Genomic DNA, 15,522 nt, shown 5'->3' with positions numbered 1-15,522 from the left:
TTCCCCCCCATTCCCCCCCATTCCCCCCATTCCCCCATTCCCCCCATTCCCCCCCATTCCCCCCATTCCCCCCATTCCCCCATTCCCCCCATTCCCCCCCATTCCCCCCATTCCCCCCATTCCCCCATTCCCCCCCATTCCCCCACTCCCCCCATTCCCCCATTCCCCCCATTCCCCATTCCCCCATATTTGTCCCCCATTCCCCCATCCCCATTCCCCCCATTCCCCCCCATTCCCCCCATTCCCCCCCATTCCCCATTCCCCCCATTCCCCCCATTCCCCCATTCCCCCCATTCCCCATTCCCCCCATTCCCCCCATTCCCCCCAGTCCCCCAATTCCCCCCATTCCCCCCATTCCCCCCCATTCCCCCCATTCCCCCCCATTCCCCCCCACTCCCCCCATTCCCCCCATTCCCCCCATTCCCCCCATTCTCCCCATTCCCCCCATTCCCTCCATTCCCTCCATTCCCCCCCATTCCCCCCATTCCCCCCATTCCCCCATTCCCCCCATTCCCCCCATTCCCCCCCATTTCCCCCCCATTCCCCCCATTCCCCCCACTCCCCCCATTCCCCCATTCCCCCCCATTCCCCCCACTCCCCCCATTCCCCCCCAATTCCCCCCATTCCCCCCATCCCCCCATTCCCCCCATTCCCCCCCATTCCCCCCCATTCTCCCCCACTCCCCCCTTTCCCCCCATTCCCCCCCATTCCCCCATTCCCCCATTCCCCCCCATTTCCCCCCATTCCCCCCCATTCCCCCCATTCCCCCCATTCCCCCCATTCCCCCCATTCCCCCCATTTCCCCCATTCCCCCATTCCCCCCATTCCCCCCCATTCCCCCATTCCCCCATTCCCCCCCATTTCCCCCCCATTCCCCCCCATTCCCCCCATTCCCCCCATTCCCCCCATTCCCCCCATTCCCCCCATTCCCCCCATTCCCCCCATTCTCCCCCATTCACCCCCATTCCCCCCATTCCCCCCCATTCCCCCCCATTCCCCCCCATTCCCCCCATTCCCCCCATTACCCCCCCATTCCCCCCATTTCCCCCCATTCCCCCCCATTCTCCCCATTCCCCCCCAGCCCCCCGATCCCCCCCAGCCCCCCCTTTCCCCCCAGCCCCCCAATTTCCCCCCGACCCCCACCGAGGCACTGGCGGACGGCGCTGTCGTAGTCGAACCCCTGTTTGCAGTAACACTCAAATCCCGGCTGAGTGTTCACACATTTCCCCTCTTTGCAAATCTCCGCTCCAAAGAGTTCGCATTCATCGATGTCTGCGAGGGGAAAAACGGGGTACCCCCAGCGTGGGACACCCCCAGAGCCCAGAGGGACCCCCCGAACCTCCATAACCCCCCACATAGCCCATAGGGAGCCCCCGAACCCCCATAACCCCCCCCATAGCGCCCCCCCAAACCACCATAACCCCCCCATAGCCCATAGGGAGCCCCCAAACCACCATAACCCCCCCATAGCCCATAGGGACCCCCCAAACCCCCCCTGTATACCATAGGGTCCCCCCAAACCCTCATAACCCCCCCCATAGCCCATAGGGAGCCCCCGAACCCCCATAACCCCCCCCATAGCCCATAGGGACCCCCCAAACCCCCATAACCCCCCCATAGCCCATAGGGACCCCCAAACCACCATAATCCCCCCCATAGCCATTAGGGACCCCCCAAACCCCCCCTGTATACCATAGGGCCCCCCAAACCCTCATAACCCCCCCCATAGCCCATAGGGAGCCCCCGAACCCCCATAACCCCCCCCATAGCCCATAGGGACCCCCCAAACCCCCCCTGTATACCATAGGGCCCCCCCAAACCACCACAACCCCCCCTGTATCCCATAGGGACCCCCCAAACGCCATAACCCCCCCCTATAGCCCATAGGGCCCCCCCAACCCCCCCCCATATCCCATAGGGCCCCCCCAAACCACCATAACCCCCCCCATAGCCCATAGGGAGCCCCCGAACCACCATAACCCCCCCCATAGCCCATAGGGACCCCCAAACCTCCATAACCCCCCCCAGCCCATAGGGCACCCCCAAACCCCCATAACCCCCCCATAGCCCATAGGGCCCCCCCCAAACCCCCATAACCCCCCCCATAGCCCATAGGGCCCCCCCAAACCCCCATAACCCCCCACATAGCCCATAGGGCACCCCCAAAACCCCATAACCCACCCCTATACTCCATAGGGCCCCCCCAAACCCCCATAACCCCCCCCATAGCCCATAGGGAGCCCCCCAAACCTCCATAACCCACCCATAGCCCATAGGGAGCCCCCAAACCTCCATAACCCCCACCGTATCCCATAGGGCCCCCCCGAACCCCCATAACCCCCCCCGTATCCAATAGGGCCCCCCCCAAACCACCATAACCCCCCCCATAGCCCATAGGGCCCCCCCAAACCTTGGGGGATTTTGGGGGGTCTGAGGAGACCGTGAGGGATTTTGGGGGGTCTGTGGGGCATTTGGGGGGTCCGTGGGGGATCTTGGGGGGGTCCGGAGCGCATTTGGGGGGTCCATGGGGGATTTTGGGGTGTCCGGGGAGGGTTTTGGGGGTCCATGGGGGGGTTTTGGGGTGTCCGTGGGTGTTTTGGGGGGTTGGAAAGGGTTTTGGGGGTCCGTGGGGGATTTGGGGGTCCATGGGGGATTTTGGGGGGTCCGTGGGGGGTTTTGGGGGTCCATGGGGGGTTTTGGGGGGCCCGGGGGGGGTTTTGGGGTGTCGGTGGGGTTTTGGGGGGGTCCATGGGGGGTTTTGGGGTCTCACCGCGCAGCCCGCGGGCGCCGTGGGGGGGACCCTCATCGGGGATGAATCCGCGGCCGTCGGGACAGAGCGCCACGAACTCCGCTGTGGGGCAGCGACCCATGGGACCCATAGCGACCCATAGCGCCCCACAGCGCCCCACAGGGACCCATAGAGACCCATAGCGACCCATAGAGACCCATAGAGACCCCATAGAGACCCATAGAGACACATAGAGACCCATAGAGACCCATTGAACCCCATAGAGACCCACTGGGACCCATAGAGACCCATAGAGACCCACAGAGACCCACAGAGACCCATAGCGACCCATAGCGACTCATGGGACCCATAGCAACTCATAGCGCCCCATAGAGACCCATAGCGACCCATAGAGACCCATAGCGCCCCATAGCGCCCCATAGAGACCCATAGAGACCCCATAGCGACCCATAGAGACCCATAGAGACCCATAGCGCCCCATAGAGACCCATAGCGCCCCATAGAGACCCATAGAGACCCCATAGCGACCCATAGAGACCCATAGAGACCCATAGCGCCCCATAGAGACCCATAGAGACCCATAGCGACCCATAGAGACCCACAGAGACCCATAGGGACCCATAGAGACCCATGGGACCCATAGCGACCCATAGCGACCCACAGCACCCCATAGCGACCCATAGCGACCCATAGAGACCCATAGCACCCCCATAGCGCCCCATAGGGACCCATAGAGACCCATAGCGCCCCATAGAGACCCATAGCGCCCCATAGGGACCCATAGCGACCCACAGCGCCCCATAGGGACCCGTAGAGACCCATAGAGACCCGTAGAGACCCATAGGTGCCCATACAGCCCAATAGATGCCCATAGAGCCCAATGCAGCCCCATAGCCGCCCCACAGCCGCCCCATAGCTGCCCCACAGCTGCCCCACAGCGCCCCACGTACCGGAGGAGGGCAGGGGGCAGGGGAACACCTCGCAGAGGTCGCCCCATAGATGCCCATAGAGCCCAATGGAGCCCCATAGAGGCCCATAGATGCCCATAGAGCCCAATGCAGCCCCACAGCTGCCCCACAGCCGCCCCATAGCCGCCCCATATCCGCCCCACAGCTGCCCCACAGCTGCCCCACATACCGGAGGAGGGCAGGGGGCAGGGGAACACCTCGCAGAGGTCGCCCCATAGATGCCCATAGAGCCCAATGGAGCCCAATGGAGCCCAATGGAGCCCAATGGATGCCCATAGAGCCCAATGCAGCCCCATAGCTGCCCCATAGCTGCCCCATATCCGCCCCATAGCTGCCCCACAGCTGCCCCACATACCGGAGGAGGGCAGGGGGCAGGGGAACACCTCGCAGAGGTCGCCCCACCCCGCGCCCAGGGAGCAGCAGCACTCCCCGCGGGTGACGTTGGTGCCGAGGACGGAGTCGCAGAGGATGGAATCGTCCAAATTGAGGTAACAGAGCTTCCGCGGCGGCGGCGGCTCCGGAGCTGCCGGCACCCACCGGGACTCGTTAGCCACGGGGGGGGACTCGGTAGCCACGGGGGGGACTCGGTAGCCATGGGGGGGAACTCGTTAGCCACGGGGGGGAACTCGGTAGCCATGAGGGGGAACTCGGTAGCCACGGGGGGGGGACTCGGTAGCCACGGGGGGGGACTCGGTAGCCACGAGGGGGGACTCGGTAGCCACGGGGGGGGACTCGGTAGCCATGGGGGAACTCGTTAGCCACGGGGGGGGACTCGGTAGCCATGGGGGGGACTCGGTAGCCACGGGGGGGGACTCGGTAGCCATGAGGGGGGGGACTCGGTAGCCATGGGGGGGGACTCGGTAGCCACGAGGGGGGACTCGGTAGCCATGGGGGGGGACTCGGTAGCCACGGGGGGGGACTCGGTAGCCATGGGGGGAACTCGGTAGCCATGGGAGGGACTCGGTAGCCATGGGGGGACTCGGTAGCCACGGGGGGGAACTCGGTAGCCACGGGGGGGGACTCGGTAGCCACGGGGGGGACTCGTTAGCCATGGGGGGGAACTCGGTAGCCACGGGGGGGGACTCGGTAGCCACGAGGGGGGACTCGGTAGCCATGGGGGGGAACTCGGTAGCCACGGGGGGGAACTCGGTAGCCACAGGGAGCAACTCATTAGCCACAGGAGCTCCCCCCCAGCCCCACATCTCCCCCAGCCCCATAGATCTCCCCACAGCTCCACATCTCCCCCCAGCCCCACATCTCCCCCCCAGCCCCATAGATCTCCCCACATCCCCCCCAGCCCCATAGCTCCCCCCCAGCCCCATAGCTCCCCCCCAGCCCCATAGATCGCCCCATAGCTCCCCCATAGCCGTACGCGGGCAGCGGTGGCCGTGGGGCGCGAGGCCTCCGGGGCAGCTGCAGCTGAAGGAGCCCTCGGTGTTGGTGCAGGAGCCGGGGGGGGCGCACGGCCCGGGCTGCAGCGCACACTCATCGATGTCTGCGGGGACCCCAAACCCTGAGGAACCCCGAAACCCAAAGGGGACCCCAAAACCCCAAAGGGAACCCCAAAACCCCTGAGGAACCCCAAAACCCAAAGGGGACCCCGAAACCCCTGAGGAACCCCAAAACCCAAAGGGGACCCCAAAACCCCAAAGGGGACCCCGAAACCCCTGAGGAACCCCGAAACCCAAAGGGGACCCCCAAACCCCTGAGGAACCCCAAAACCCCCAAAGGGAACCCCGAAACCCCTGTGCAAAAGGGAACCCCTGGGGGACTTGGGGCCCTCGCACGAGGGTGTGGGGCCTCGCACGGGGCCCTTGCACGACATTGGGGCCCTTTTGCACGAGGATTGGGGCTCTCACACGAGGGTCATTGGGGTCCCGGGGGCTCTTGCACGAGGATTGGGGCCCTTGCACGAGGGTCATTGGGGTCCCGGGGGCTCTTGCACGAGGATTGGGGCTCTCACACGAGGGTCATTGGGGTCCCGGGGGCTCTTGCACGAGGATTGGGGCCCTTGCACGAGGGTCATTGGGGTCATAGAGGCCTTAGCACAAGGATTGGGGCTCTTGCACGAGGATCGAGACCCTCGCACGAGGGTCATTGGGGTCCCAGGGGCTCTCGCACGAGGGTCATTGGGTCCTGGGGGGCTCTCGCACGAGGATCGGGGCTCTCGCACGAGGGTCAGGGCTCTCACCCGAGGGCTATTGGGGTCCCAGGGGCTCTTGCACGAGGATTGGGGCTCTTGCACGAGGGTCATTGGGGTCACAGGGGCTCTCGCCCAAGGGCTGCTGGGGTCCCGGGGGGCTCTCGCACAAGGATCACAGCTCTCGCACGAGGGTCAGGGCCGTTGCACGAGGGCCATTGGGGTCCCCGGGGCCGTTGCACGAGGGCCATTGGGGTTGGGGCTCTCGCACGAGGGCCGTTGGGGTCCCCGGGGGCTCTTGCACGAGGATTGGGGCTCTCGCACGAGGGCCATTGGGTCCCGGGGCCGTTGCACGAGGGCCGTTGGGGTCCCCGGGGCTGTTGCACGAGGGCCGTTGGGCCCCGGGGCCGTTGCACGAGGGCCGTTGGGTCCCGGGGCTGTTGCACGAGGGCCGTTGGGTCCCCGGGGCCGTTGCACGAGGGCTGTTGGGGTCCCGGGGCCGTTGCACGAGGGCCGTTGGGTCCCGGGGCCGTTGCACGCGCGCGTGCGCTCACCGAGGCAGCGTCGGCCGTGCCGGGGGGCGAATCCGGGGCGGCAGCGGCAGCGAAACGATCCGGGGGTGTTGAGGCACTCCCCCCCCACCCCGCAGGCGGCGCCCAACGCGCACTCATCCACGTCTGGGGGCGACCCACAAGTGACCCATAGAGACCCACAAGTGACCCACAAGTGACCCACAAGTGACCCATAGAGACCCACAAGTGACCCACAAGTGACCCACAAGTGACCCATAGAGACCCACAGTGACCCACAGAGACCCACAGAGACCACAGCCCCCCATATCCCCCCACAGCCCCCCCACATCCCCCCCATATCCCCCATATCCCCCATATCCCCCCTATCCCCCCTATCCCCCCTATCCCCCATATCCCCCCCATATCCCCCATATCCCCCATATCCCCCATATCCCCCCCATATCCCCCATATCCCCCATATCCCCCATATCCCCCCCATATCCCCCCATATCCCCCCATATCCCCCATATCCCCCCCATATCCCCCATATCCCCCCATATCCCCCCATATCCCCCATATCCCCCATATCCCCCCCATATCCCCCATATCCCCCCATATCCCCCCCATATCCCCCATATCCCCCATATCCCCCATATCCCCCATATCCCCCCCATATCCCCCCCATATCCCCCATATCCCCCATATCCCCCCATATCCCCCATATCCCCCCCATATCCCCCATATCCCCCATATCCCCCATATCCCCCCATATCCCCCATATCCCCCCCATATCCCCCATATCCCCCCATATCCCCCCATATCCCCCATATCCCCCATATCCCCCATATCCCCCCCATATCCCCCATATCCCCCCCATATCCCCCCCATATCCCCCATATCCCCCCCATATCCCCCATATCCCCCCATATCCCCCATATCCCCCCATATCCCCCCCATATCCCCCATATCCCCCATATCCCCCCCATATCCCCCATATCCCCCCCATATCCCCCATATCTCCCCATATCCCCCATATCCCCCATATCCCCCCATATCCCCCATATCCCCCATATCTCCCCATATCCCCCATATCCCCCATATCCCCCCATATCCCCCATATCCCCCCATATCCCCCATATCCTCCATATCCCCCATATCCCCCATATCCCCCCCATATCCCCCATATCCCCCCATATCCCCCATATCCCCCATATCCCCCCATATCCCCATATCCCCCATATCCCCCATATCCCCCCATATCCCCCCCATATCCCCCATATCCCCCATATCCCCCCATATCCGCCCATATCCCCCCATATCCCCCCCATATCCCCCCATATCCCCCCAAAGCCCCCCCATATTCCCCCCCATATCCCCCCATATCCCCCCCATATCCCCCATTCCCCCCCATATCCCCCCCATATCCCCCCATACCCCCCATATCCCCCCATATCCCCCCATACCCCCCATATCCCCCCATTCCCCCCATATCCCCCATATCCCCCCATATCCCCCATATCCCCCATATCCCCCCATATCCCCCATATCCCCCCATATCCCCCCATATCCCCCCATATCCCCCATATCCCCCCATTCCCCCCATATCCCCCATATCCCCCATATCCCCCCCATATCCCCCCTATCCCCCCCATATCCCCCATATCCCCCATATCCCCCCATATCCCCCCTATCCCCCCCATATCCCCCCATATCCCCCCATATCCCCCCCATATCCCCCCTATCCCCCCCATATCCCCCCTATCCCCCCATATCCCCCATATCCCCCCATATCCCCCCATATCCCCCATATCCCCCTCATATCCCCCCATAGCCCCCTCATATCCCCCCCATATCCCCCCATATCCCCCCCATATTCCCCCCCAGCCCCCCCCTATCCCCCCCCAGCCCCCCGATACCTTGGCAGCCGGGGGGCTCCGCCGTGGGGCGGGTGCCGGGGGGGCATTGGCACTGATACGATCCGGGGGTGTTGAGGCAGAGTCCGGGGGCGCAGGGAGACCCCTCCTCACACTCATTCACGTCTGGGGGCGCCCCATAAGTGCCCGAGCATTGGGGGGGGGAGGGGGGGGGGAGCCCCAATGGGGGATATAGGGGGGTCCTAATGGGGGATGTGGGGGGGCTATGGGGGATGGGGGGGGTCCTAATGGGGGATGTGGGGGGGCTATGGGGGATGGGGGGGTCCTAATGGGGGATGTGGGGGGGCTATGGGGGATGGGGGGGTTCGAGGGGGTCCCGTAGGGGTTTGGGGGTCCCGGAGGTGTCCCGTGGGGGTTCGGAGGGTCCCGGGAGTGTCCCAGGGGGGTTCGGGGGGGTCCCGTAGGGGTTTGGGGGTCCCGGGGGGGTTCTGGGGATCCCGTAGGGGTTTGGGGGTCCCGGGGGTGTCCCGGGGGGGCTCAGGGGGTCCCGTAGGGGTTCGGGGTCCCGGGGGGGCTCAGGGGATCCCGTAGGGGTTTGGGGGTCCCGGGGGGGTTCTGGGGGTCCAATAGGGGTTTGGGGGTCCCGGGGGTGTCCCAGGGGGGGTTCGGGGTGTCCCGGGGGTGTTCGGGGGTCGCGGGGGGGCTCTGACCGGAGCAGGCGCCGTGGTGCCCGCGGAAGCCGGGGGGACACGGGGTGCAGACGAAGCCCCCGGGGTGGTTCTCACACTTCCCCTCAGGGCAGGAACCCTCCAGGCACTCATTGATATCTGGGGGGGACGGGGGGGGAGATGGGATATGGGGGATATGGGGGTACAGGGGGGGATATGGGGGGGACAGGGGGGGATATGGGGGTACGCGGGATATGGGGGGACATGGGGGATATGGGATATGGGGGTACACTGGATATGGGGATATGGGATATGTCCCCTATCGGTGTCCCACGTCCCCTATCCCTTATCCCTATCCCTATCCCTATCCCCTATCCCTATCCCCTATCCCTATCCCCTATCCCCTATCCCCTATCCCCTATCCCCTATCCCTATCCCCTATCCCTATCCCCTATCCCCTATCCCTATCCCTATCCCCTATCCCTATCCCCTATCCCTATCCCCTATCCCCTATCCCTATCCCCTATCCCTATCCCCTATCCCCTATCCCCTATCCCCTATCCCTATCCCCTATCCCTATCCCCTATCCCCTATCCCTATCCCTATCCCCTATCCCTATCCCCTATTCCCCTATCCCCTATCCCCTATCCCCTATCCCCTATCCCCTATCCCCTATCCCCTATCCCCTATCCCCTATCCCCTATCCCCTATCCCTATCCCCTATCCCCTATCCCTATCCCCTATCCCCTATCCCCTATCCCCTATCCCCTATCCCCTATCCCTATCCCTATCCCTATCCCCTATCCCTATCCCCTATCCCTATCCCCTATCCCTATCCCCTATCCCTATCCCCTATCCCTATCCCTATCCCCTATCCCTATCCCCTATCCCTATCCCTATCCCCTATCCCCTATCCCTATCCCCTATCCCCTATCCCCTATCCCCTATCCCTATCCCCTATCCCCTATCCCCTATCCCTATCCCCTATCCCCTATCCCTATCCCCTATCCCTATCCCCTATCCCCTATCCCTATCCCTATCCCCTATCCCTATCCCCTATCCCTATCCCCTATCCCTATCCCCTATCCCTATCCCCTATCCCTATCCCCTATCCCTATCCCTATCCCTATCCCCTATCCCCTATCCCTATCCCCTATCCCTATCCCCTATCCCCTATCCCTATCCCCTATCCCCTATCCCTATCCCCTATCCCTATCCCCTATCCCTATCCCCTATCCCCTATCCCTATCCCTATCCCTATCCCCTATCCCCTATCCCCTATCCCCTATCCCCTATCCCCTATCCCTATCCCCTATCCCCTATCCCTATCCCCTATCCCTATCCCTATCCCTATCCCCTATCCCTATCCCTATCCCCTATCCCCTATCCTATCCCCTATCCCCTATCCCTATCCCCTATCCCCTATCCCTATCCCTACCCTATCCCTATCCCCTATCCCCTATCCCCTATCCCTATCCCCTATCCCCTATCCCTATCCCCTATCCCCTATCCCTATCCCCTATCCCTATCCCTATCCCTATCCCTATCCCCTATCCCCTATCCCCTATCCCCTATCCCCTATCCCTATCCCTATCCCTATCCCTATCCCCTATCCCCTATCCCTATCCCTATCCCCTATCCCCTATCCCTATCCCCTATCCCTATCCCCTATCCCCTATCCCCTATCCCTATCCCCTATCCCCTATCCCCTATCCCTATCCCCTATCCCTATCCCCTATCCCCTATCCCTATCCCCTATCCCTATCCCTATCCCCTATCCCTATCCCTATCCCCTATCCCTATCCCTATCCCCTATCCCTATCCCTATCCCCTATCCCTATCCCCTATCCCCTATCCCCTATCCCTATCCCCTATCCCCTATCCCCTATCCCTATCCCCTATCCCTATCCCTATCCCCTATCCCTATCCCCTATCCCCTATCCCCTATCCCTATCCCCTATCCCCTATCCCTATCCCCTATCCCTATCCCTATCCCTATCCCCTATCCCTATCCCTATCCCCTATCCCTATCCCCTATCCCTATCCCTATCCCCTATCCCTATCCCTATCCCTATCCCTATCCCTATCCCCTATCCCCTATCCCTATCCCCTATCCCCTATCCCCTATCCCTATCCCCTATCCCTATCCCCTATCCCCTATCCCCTATCCCTATCCCCTATCCCCTATCCCCTATCCCTATCCCCTATCCCTATCCCCTATCCCCTATCCCTATCCCTATCCCCTATCCCTATCCCCTATCCCTATCCCTATCCCCTATTCCCTATCCCTATCCCCTATCCCTATCCCCTATCCCCTATCCCTATCCCCTATCCCTATCCCCTATCCCTATCCCCTATCCCTATCCCTATCCCCTATTCCCTATCCCTATCCCCTATCCCTATCCCTATCCCCTATCCCTATCCCCTATCCCCTATCCCCTATCCCTATCCCCTATCCCCTATCCCCTATCCCTATCCCCTATCCCTATCCCCTATCCCCTATCCCTATCCCCTATCCCCTATCCCCTATCCCTATCCCCTATCCCTATCCCCTATCCCCTATCCCCTATCCCTATCCCCTATCCCCTATCCCCTATCCCTATCCCCTATTCCCTATCCCTATCCCCTATCCCTATCCCTATCCCCTATCCCTATCCCCTATCCCCTATCCCTATCCCTATCCCTATCCCTATCCCTTATCCCCTATCCCCTATCCCCTATCCCTATCCCCTATCCCCTATCCCCTATCCCCTATCCCCTATCCCCTATCCCCTATCCCTATCCCTATCCCCTATCCCCTATCCCCTATCCCCTATCCCCTATCCCCTATCCCCTATCCCCTATCCCCTATCCCTATCCCCTATCCCCTATCCCTATCCCTATCCCCTATCCCCTATCCCCTATCCCTATCCCCTATCCCTATCCCTATCCCCTATCCCTATCCCTATCCCTATCCCTATCCCCTATCCCCTATCCCTATCCCCTATCCCTATCCCCTATCCCCTATCCCTATCCCTATCCCTATCCCTATCCCTTATCCCCTATCCCCTATCCCCTATCCCTATCCCCTATCCCTATCCCCTATCCCCTATCCCTATCCCCTATCCCCTATCCCTATCCCTATCCCTATCCCCTATCCCCTATCCCCTATCCCTATTCCCTATCCCTATCCCCTATCCCCTATCCCCTATCCCCTATCCCTATCCCCTATCCCCTATCCCTATCCCTATTCCCTATCCCTATCCCCTATCCCCTATCCCATGGCCGCCCCCCCCCGCTCTCACCTGCGCAGGCGCGGGCCCCTCCGCGCATGCTCAGTCGGAAGCCGCGGCGGCACTGACACGTGTAGGAGCCCGCGGTGTTCATGCAGAGGCCCCGCCCCGCCCCGCACGGCTCCGCCTCCGCCTCGCACTCGTTCACATCTGCAACGGGGGGGGGGGTCAGGAGAGACACCCCCAAACACCCCAACAGCACCCCGAAACACAGACACCCCGAAACAGAGACACCCCCAAACAGAGACACAGCCCCGCCCCGCACGGCTCCGCCTCGCACTCGTTCACATCTGCAACGGGGGGGGGGGGGGGTCAGAGACACCCCCAAACAGAGACACCCCCAAACGGCCCCAAACGGCCCCCCGAAACACCCACACAGCCCCCACAGAGCCCCGAAACGCACACACAGCCCACACAGCCCCCCGAAACATAGACACCCCCAAACAGCCCCCCGAAACAAACACACCCCACAGCACCCCAAAACACACCCCCCCACAGAGCCCCCCGAAATACAGACACAGCCCCCACAGCCCCCTGAAACACACCCACAGCCCCCCAAAACACCACCCCCCCACAGAGCCCCCCGAAACACACACACACCCCCCACAGCACCCCAAAACACACCCACAGCCCCCCAAAACAAACACAGCCCCCACAGAGCCCCCCGAAACACACACCCCCCCCCCCAGCCCCCCGAACCCCACGAGCGACTCTGGGGGTGCCCCAATCCCCCATACTGGGACAGCAGTGACTCTGGGGGTACCCCAACCCCCCCATACTGGCACCCCAATGTCTCGGGGGGTTCCCAGCCCCCCCCAGCCCCCCCATACTGACACCCCAATGTCTCTGGAGGGTTCCCAGCCCCCCCCAGCCCCCCCATACTGACACCCCAATGTCTCTGGGGGTTCCGCAGCCCCCCACAGCCCCCCCATACTGGCACCCCAATGTCTCTGGAGGGTTCCCAGCCCCCCCCAGCCCCCCCATACTGACACCCCAATGTCTCTGGAGGGTTCCCAGCCCCCCCAGCCCCCCCATACTGACACCCCAATGTCTCTGGAGGGTTCCCAGCCCCCCCCAGCCCCCCCATACTGGCACCCCAATGTCTCTGGAGGGTTCCCAGCCCCCCCAGCCCCCCCATACTGACACCCCAATGTCTCTGGGGGGTTCCCAGCCCCCCCCAGCGCCCCCATACTGGGACAGCAGTGACTCTGGGGGGTTCCCAGCCCCCCCCAGCCCCCCCATACCGGCACCCCAATGTCTCGGGGGGTACCCCAGTGCCCTCCAGCCCCCCCATACCGGCACCCCAATGTCTCGGGGGGTACCCCAGTGCCCCTCAGCGCCCCCATACTGGGACAGCAGTGACTCTGGGGGGTTCCCAGCCCCCCCCAGCGCCCCCATACTGGCACCCCAATGTCTCTGGGGGTACCCCAGTGCCCCCCAGCCCCCCCATACTGGCACCCCAATGTCTCTGGAGGGTTCCCAGCCCCCCCCAGCCCCCCCATACTGACACCCCGATGTCTCAGGAGGGTTCCCAGCCCCCCCCAGCCCCCCCATATTGCACCCCAATGTCTCTGGAGGGTTCCCAGCCCCCCCCAGCCCCCCCATACCGGCACCCCAATGTCTCGGGGGGTTCCCAGCCCCCCCCAGCCCCCCCATACTGGCACCCCAATGTCTCTGGGGGGTTCCCAGCCCCCCCCAGCCCCCCCATACTGACACCCCAATGTCTCTGGGGGTACCCCAGTGCCCCCCAGCGCCCCCATACTGGGACAGCAGTGTCTCTGGGAGGTTCCCAGCCCCCCCCCAGCCCCCCCTTACTGGCACCCCAATGTCTCTGGGGGTACCCCAGTGCCCCCCAGCACCCCCATACTGGGACAGCAGTGACTCTGGGGGGTTCCCAGCCCCCCCCAGCCCCCCCATACCGGCACCCCAATGTCTCTGGAGGGTTCCCAGCCCCCCCCAGCCCCCCCATACTGGCACCCCAATGTCTCTGGGGGTACCCCAGTGCCCCCCAGCGCCCCCATACTGGGACAGCAGTGACTCTGGGGGGTTCCCAGCCCCCCCCAGCGCCCCCATATTGGCACCCCAGTGACTCAGGGAGGTTGCCAGCCCCCCCCATCCCCCCATACGGGACCCCCGGTTTTCGGGGTGCCCTCACCGGTGCAGGCGCGGCGCTGGGGGTGCCAGCGGTACCCCGGGTAGCAGATGCAGCTGTACCCCCCCGGACCCATCACGCACTCTCCGGGGCCGCAGATGTTCCGGTTCAGTTTGCACTCATCCGTTTCTGGGGGGGCACAACAAATATTGGGGGGTCAACACACACTGGGGGGGTCAGGGGGGACCCGAAGGGGGTGAGTTAGGGGCGGATCTGGGGGTCCCGGGTGTTTCGGGGGGGGTTAGAGGGGTGTTTGGGGAGGTTTCAGGGAGTCCCAAAAGGGATCTGGGGGTTCGGGGGGGGCTTTGGGGGGTCCCAGGGGGTTCCAGGGGGATGGGGGGGGGCCTAAAGGGGGGGTCTCAGGGAGATCTGGGGGGTCCCAGGGGTTTTGGGGGGATGGGGGGGCCCAAAGGGGAGGTCTGGGGGGCGGTCTCAGGGAGATCTGGGGGGTCCCAGAGGTTTTGGGGGGATGGGGGGGCCCAAAGGGGAGGTCTGGGGGGGGGTCTCAGGGAGATCTGGGGGGTCCCAGGGGTTTTGGGGGGATGGGGGGGTCCCAAAGGGGGGGGTCTCAGGGAGATCTGGGGGGTCCCAGGGGTTTTGGGGGGATGGGGGGGTCCCAAAGGGGGGGGTCTCAGGGAGATCTGGGGGGTCCCAGGGGTTTTGGGGGGGTCAGGAGGTCCCAAGGGGGATCTGGAGGTGCTGGAGGGGTCCTGGGGGGGTCCCAGGGAGATCCAGGGGGGGTCTCAGTGGGGTCTGGGGGTGCAGATGGTGGGTCTGGGGGTTCTAGGGGTGTTGGGGGGGTACCAGGGGGCTCTGGGGGTGCCGAGAGGGTCCCGGAGGGGTCTCTGGGGGTCTCTGGGGGTCCTGGAGGTCTCTGGGGGGCCTGGGGGGGGTCTCTAGGGGTCTCTGGGGGTGCAGGGGGGTCCCAGGGGTCTCTGGGGGTGCAGGGGGGGTCTCTGTGGGTCCTGGGGGGTTTGGGGGGGTCTCTGGGGGTCTCTGGGGGTGCAGGGGGGTCAGGGGGGTCCCAGGAGTCTCTGGGGGTCTGGGGGGGTCTCTGGGGGTCCCGGGGGTGCCGGGGGGGGGGGTTGGGGGGGTCTCTGGGGGTGCAGGGGGGTCAGGGGGGTCCCAGGGGTCTCTGGGGGTCTCTGGGGGTCCCAGGGGGGGCTGGGGGTCTCTGGAGGTCTCTG

The 15,522-nt window shown here is 64.1% G+C and overlaps 1 protein-coding gene across 1 annotated transcript; it reads right to left on the bottom strand.

Annotated features, from left to right (window-relative positions):
• Positions 1-1,137: 1,137 nt before the first annotated feature.
• On the bottom strand, positions 1,138-14,464 carry LOC128850682 (latent-transforming growth factor beta-binding protein 3-like; the record flags this gene model as incomplete). The annotated part of the gene is made up of 9 exons (XM_054055661.1): positions 1,138-1,272; positions 2,771-2,851; positions 4,073-4,240; positions 5,090-5,212; positions 6,412-6,534; positions 8,286-8,408; positions 8,954-9,070; positions 12,196-12,333; positions 14,339-14,464. Coding segments are annotated over 9 exons (1,134 nt in total), but the record flags the coding sequence as incomplete, so codon positions are not given.
• Positions 14,465-15,522: the final 1,058 nt, after the last annotated feature.

Source organism: Cuculus canorus, unplaced genomic scaffold (assembly GCF_017976375.1).
Source record: "Cuculus canorus isolate bCucCan1 unplaced genomic scaffold, bCucCan1.pri scaffold_178_arrow_ctg1, whole genome shotgun sequence".
NCBI classification, from domain to species: Eukaryota; Metazoa; Chordata; class Aves; order Cuculiformes; family Cuculidae; genus Cuculus; species Cuculus canorus.
This window is presented reverse-complemented; position numbering and strand designations above follow the sequence as displayed.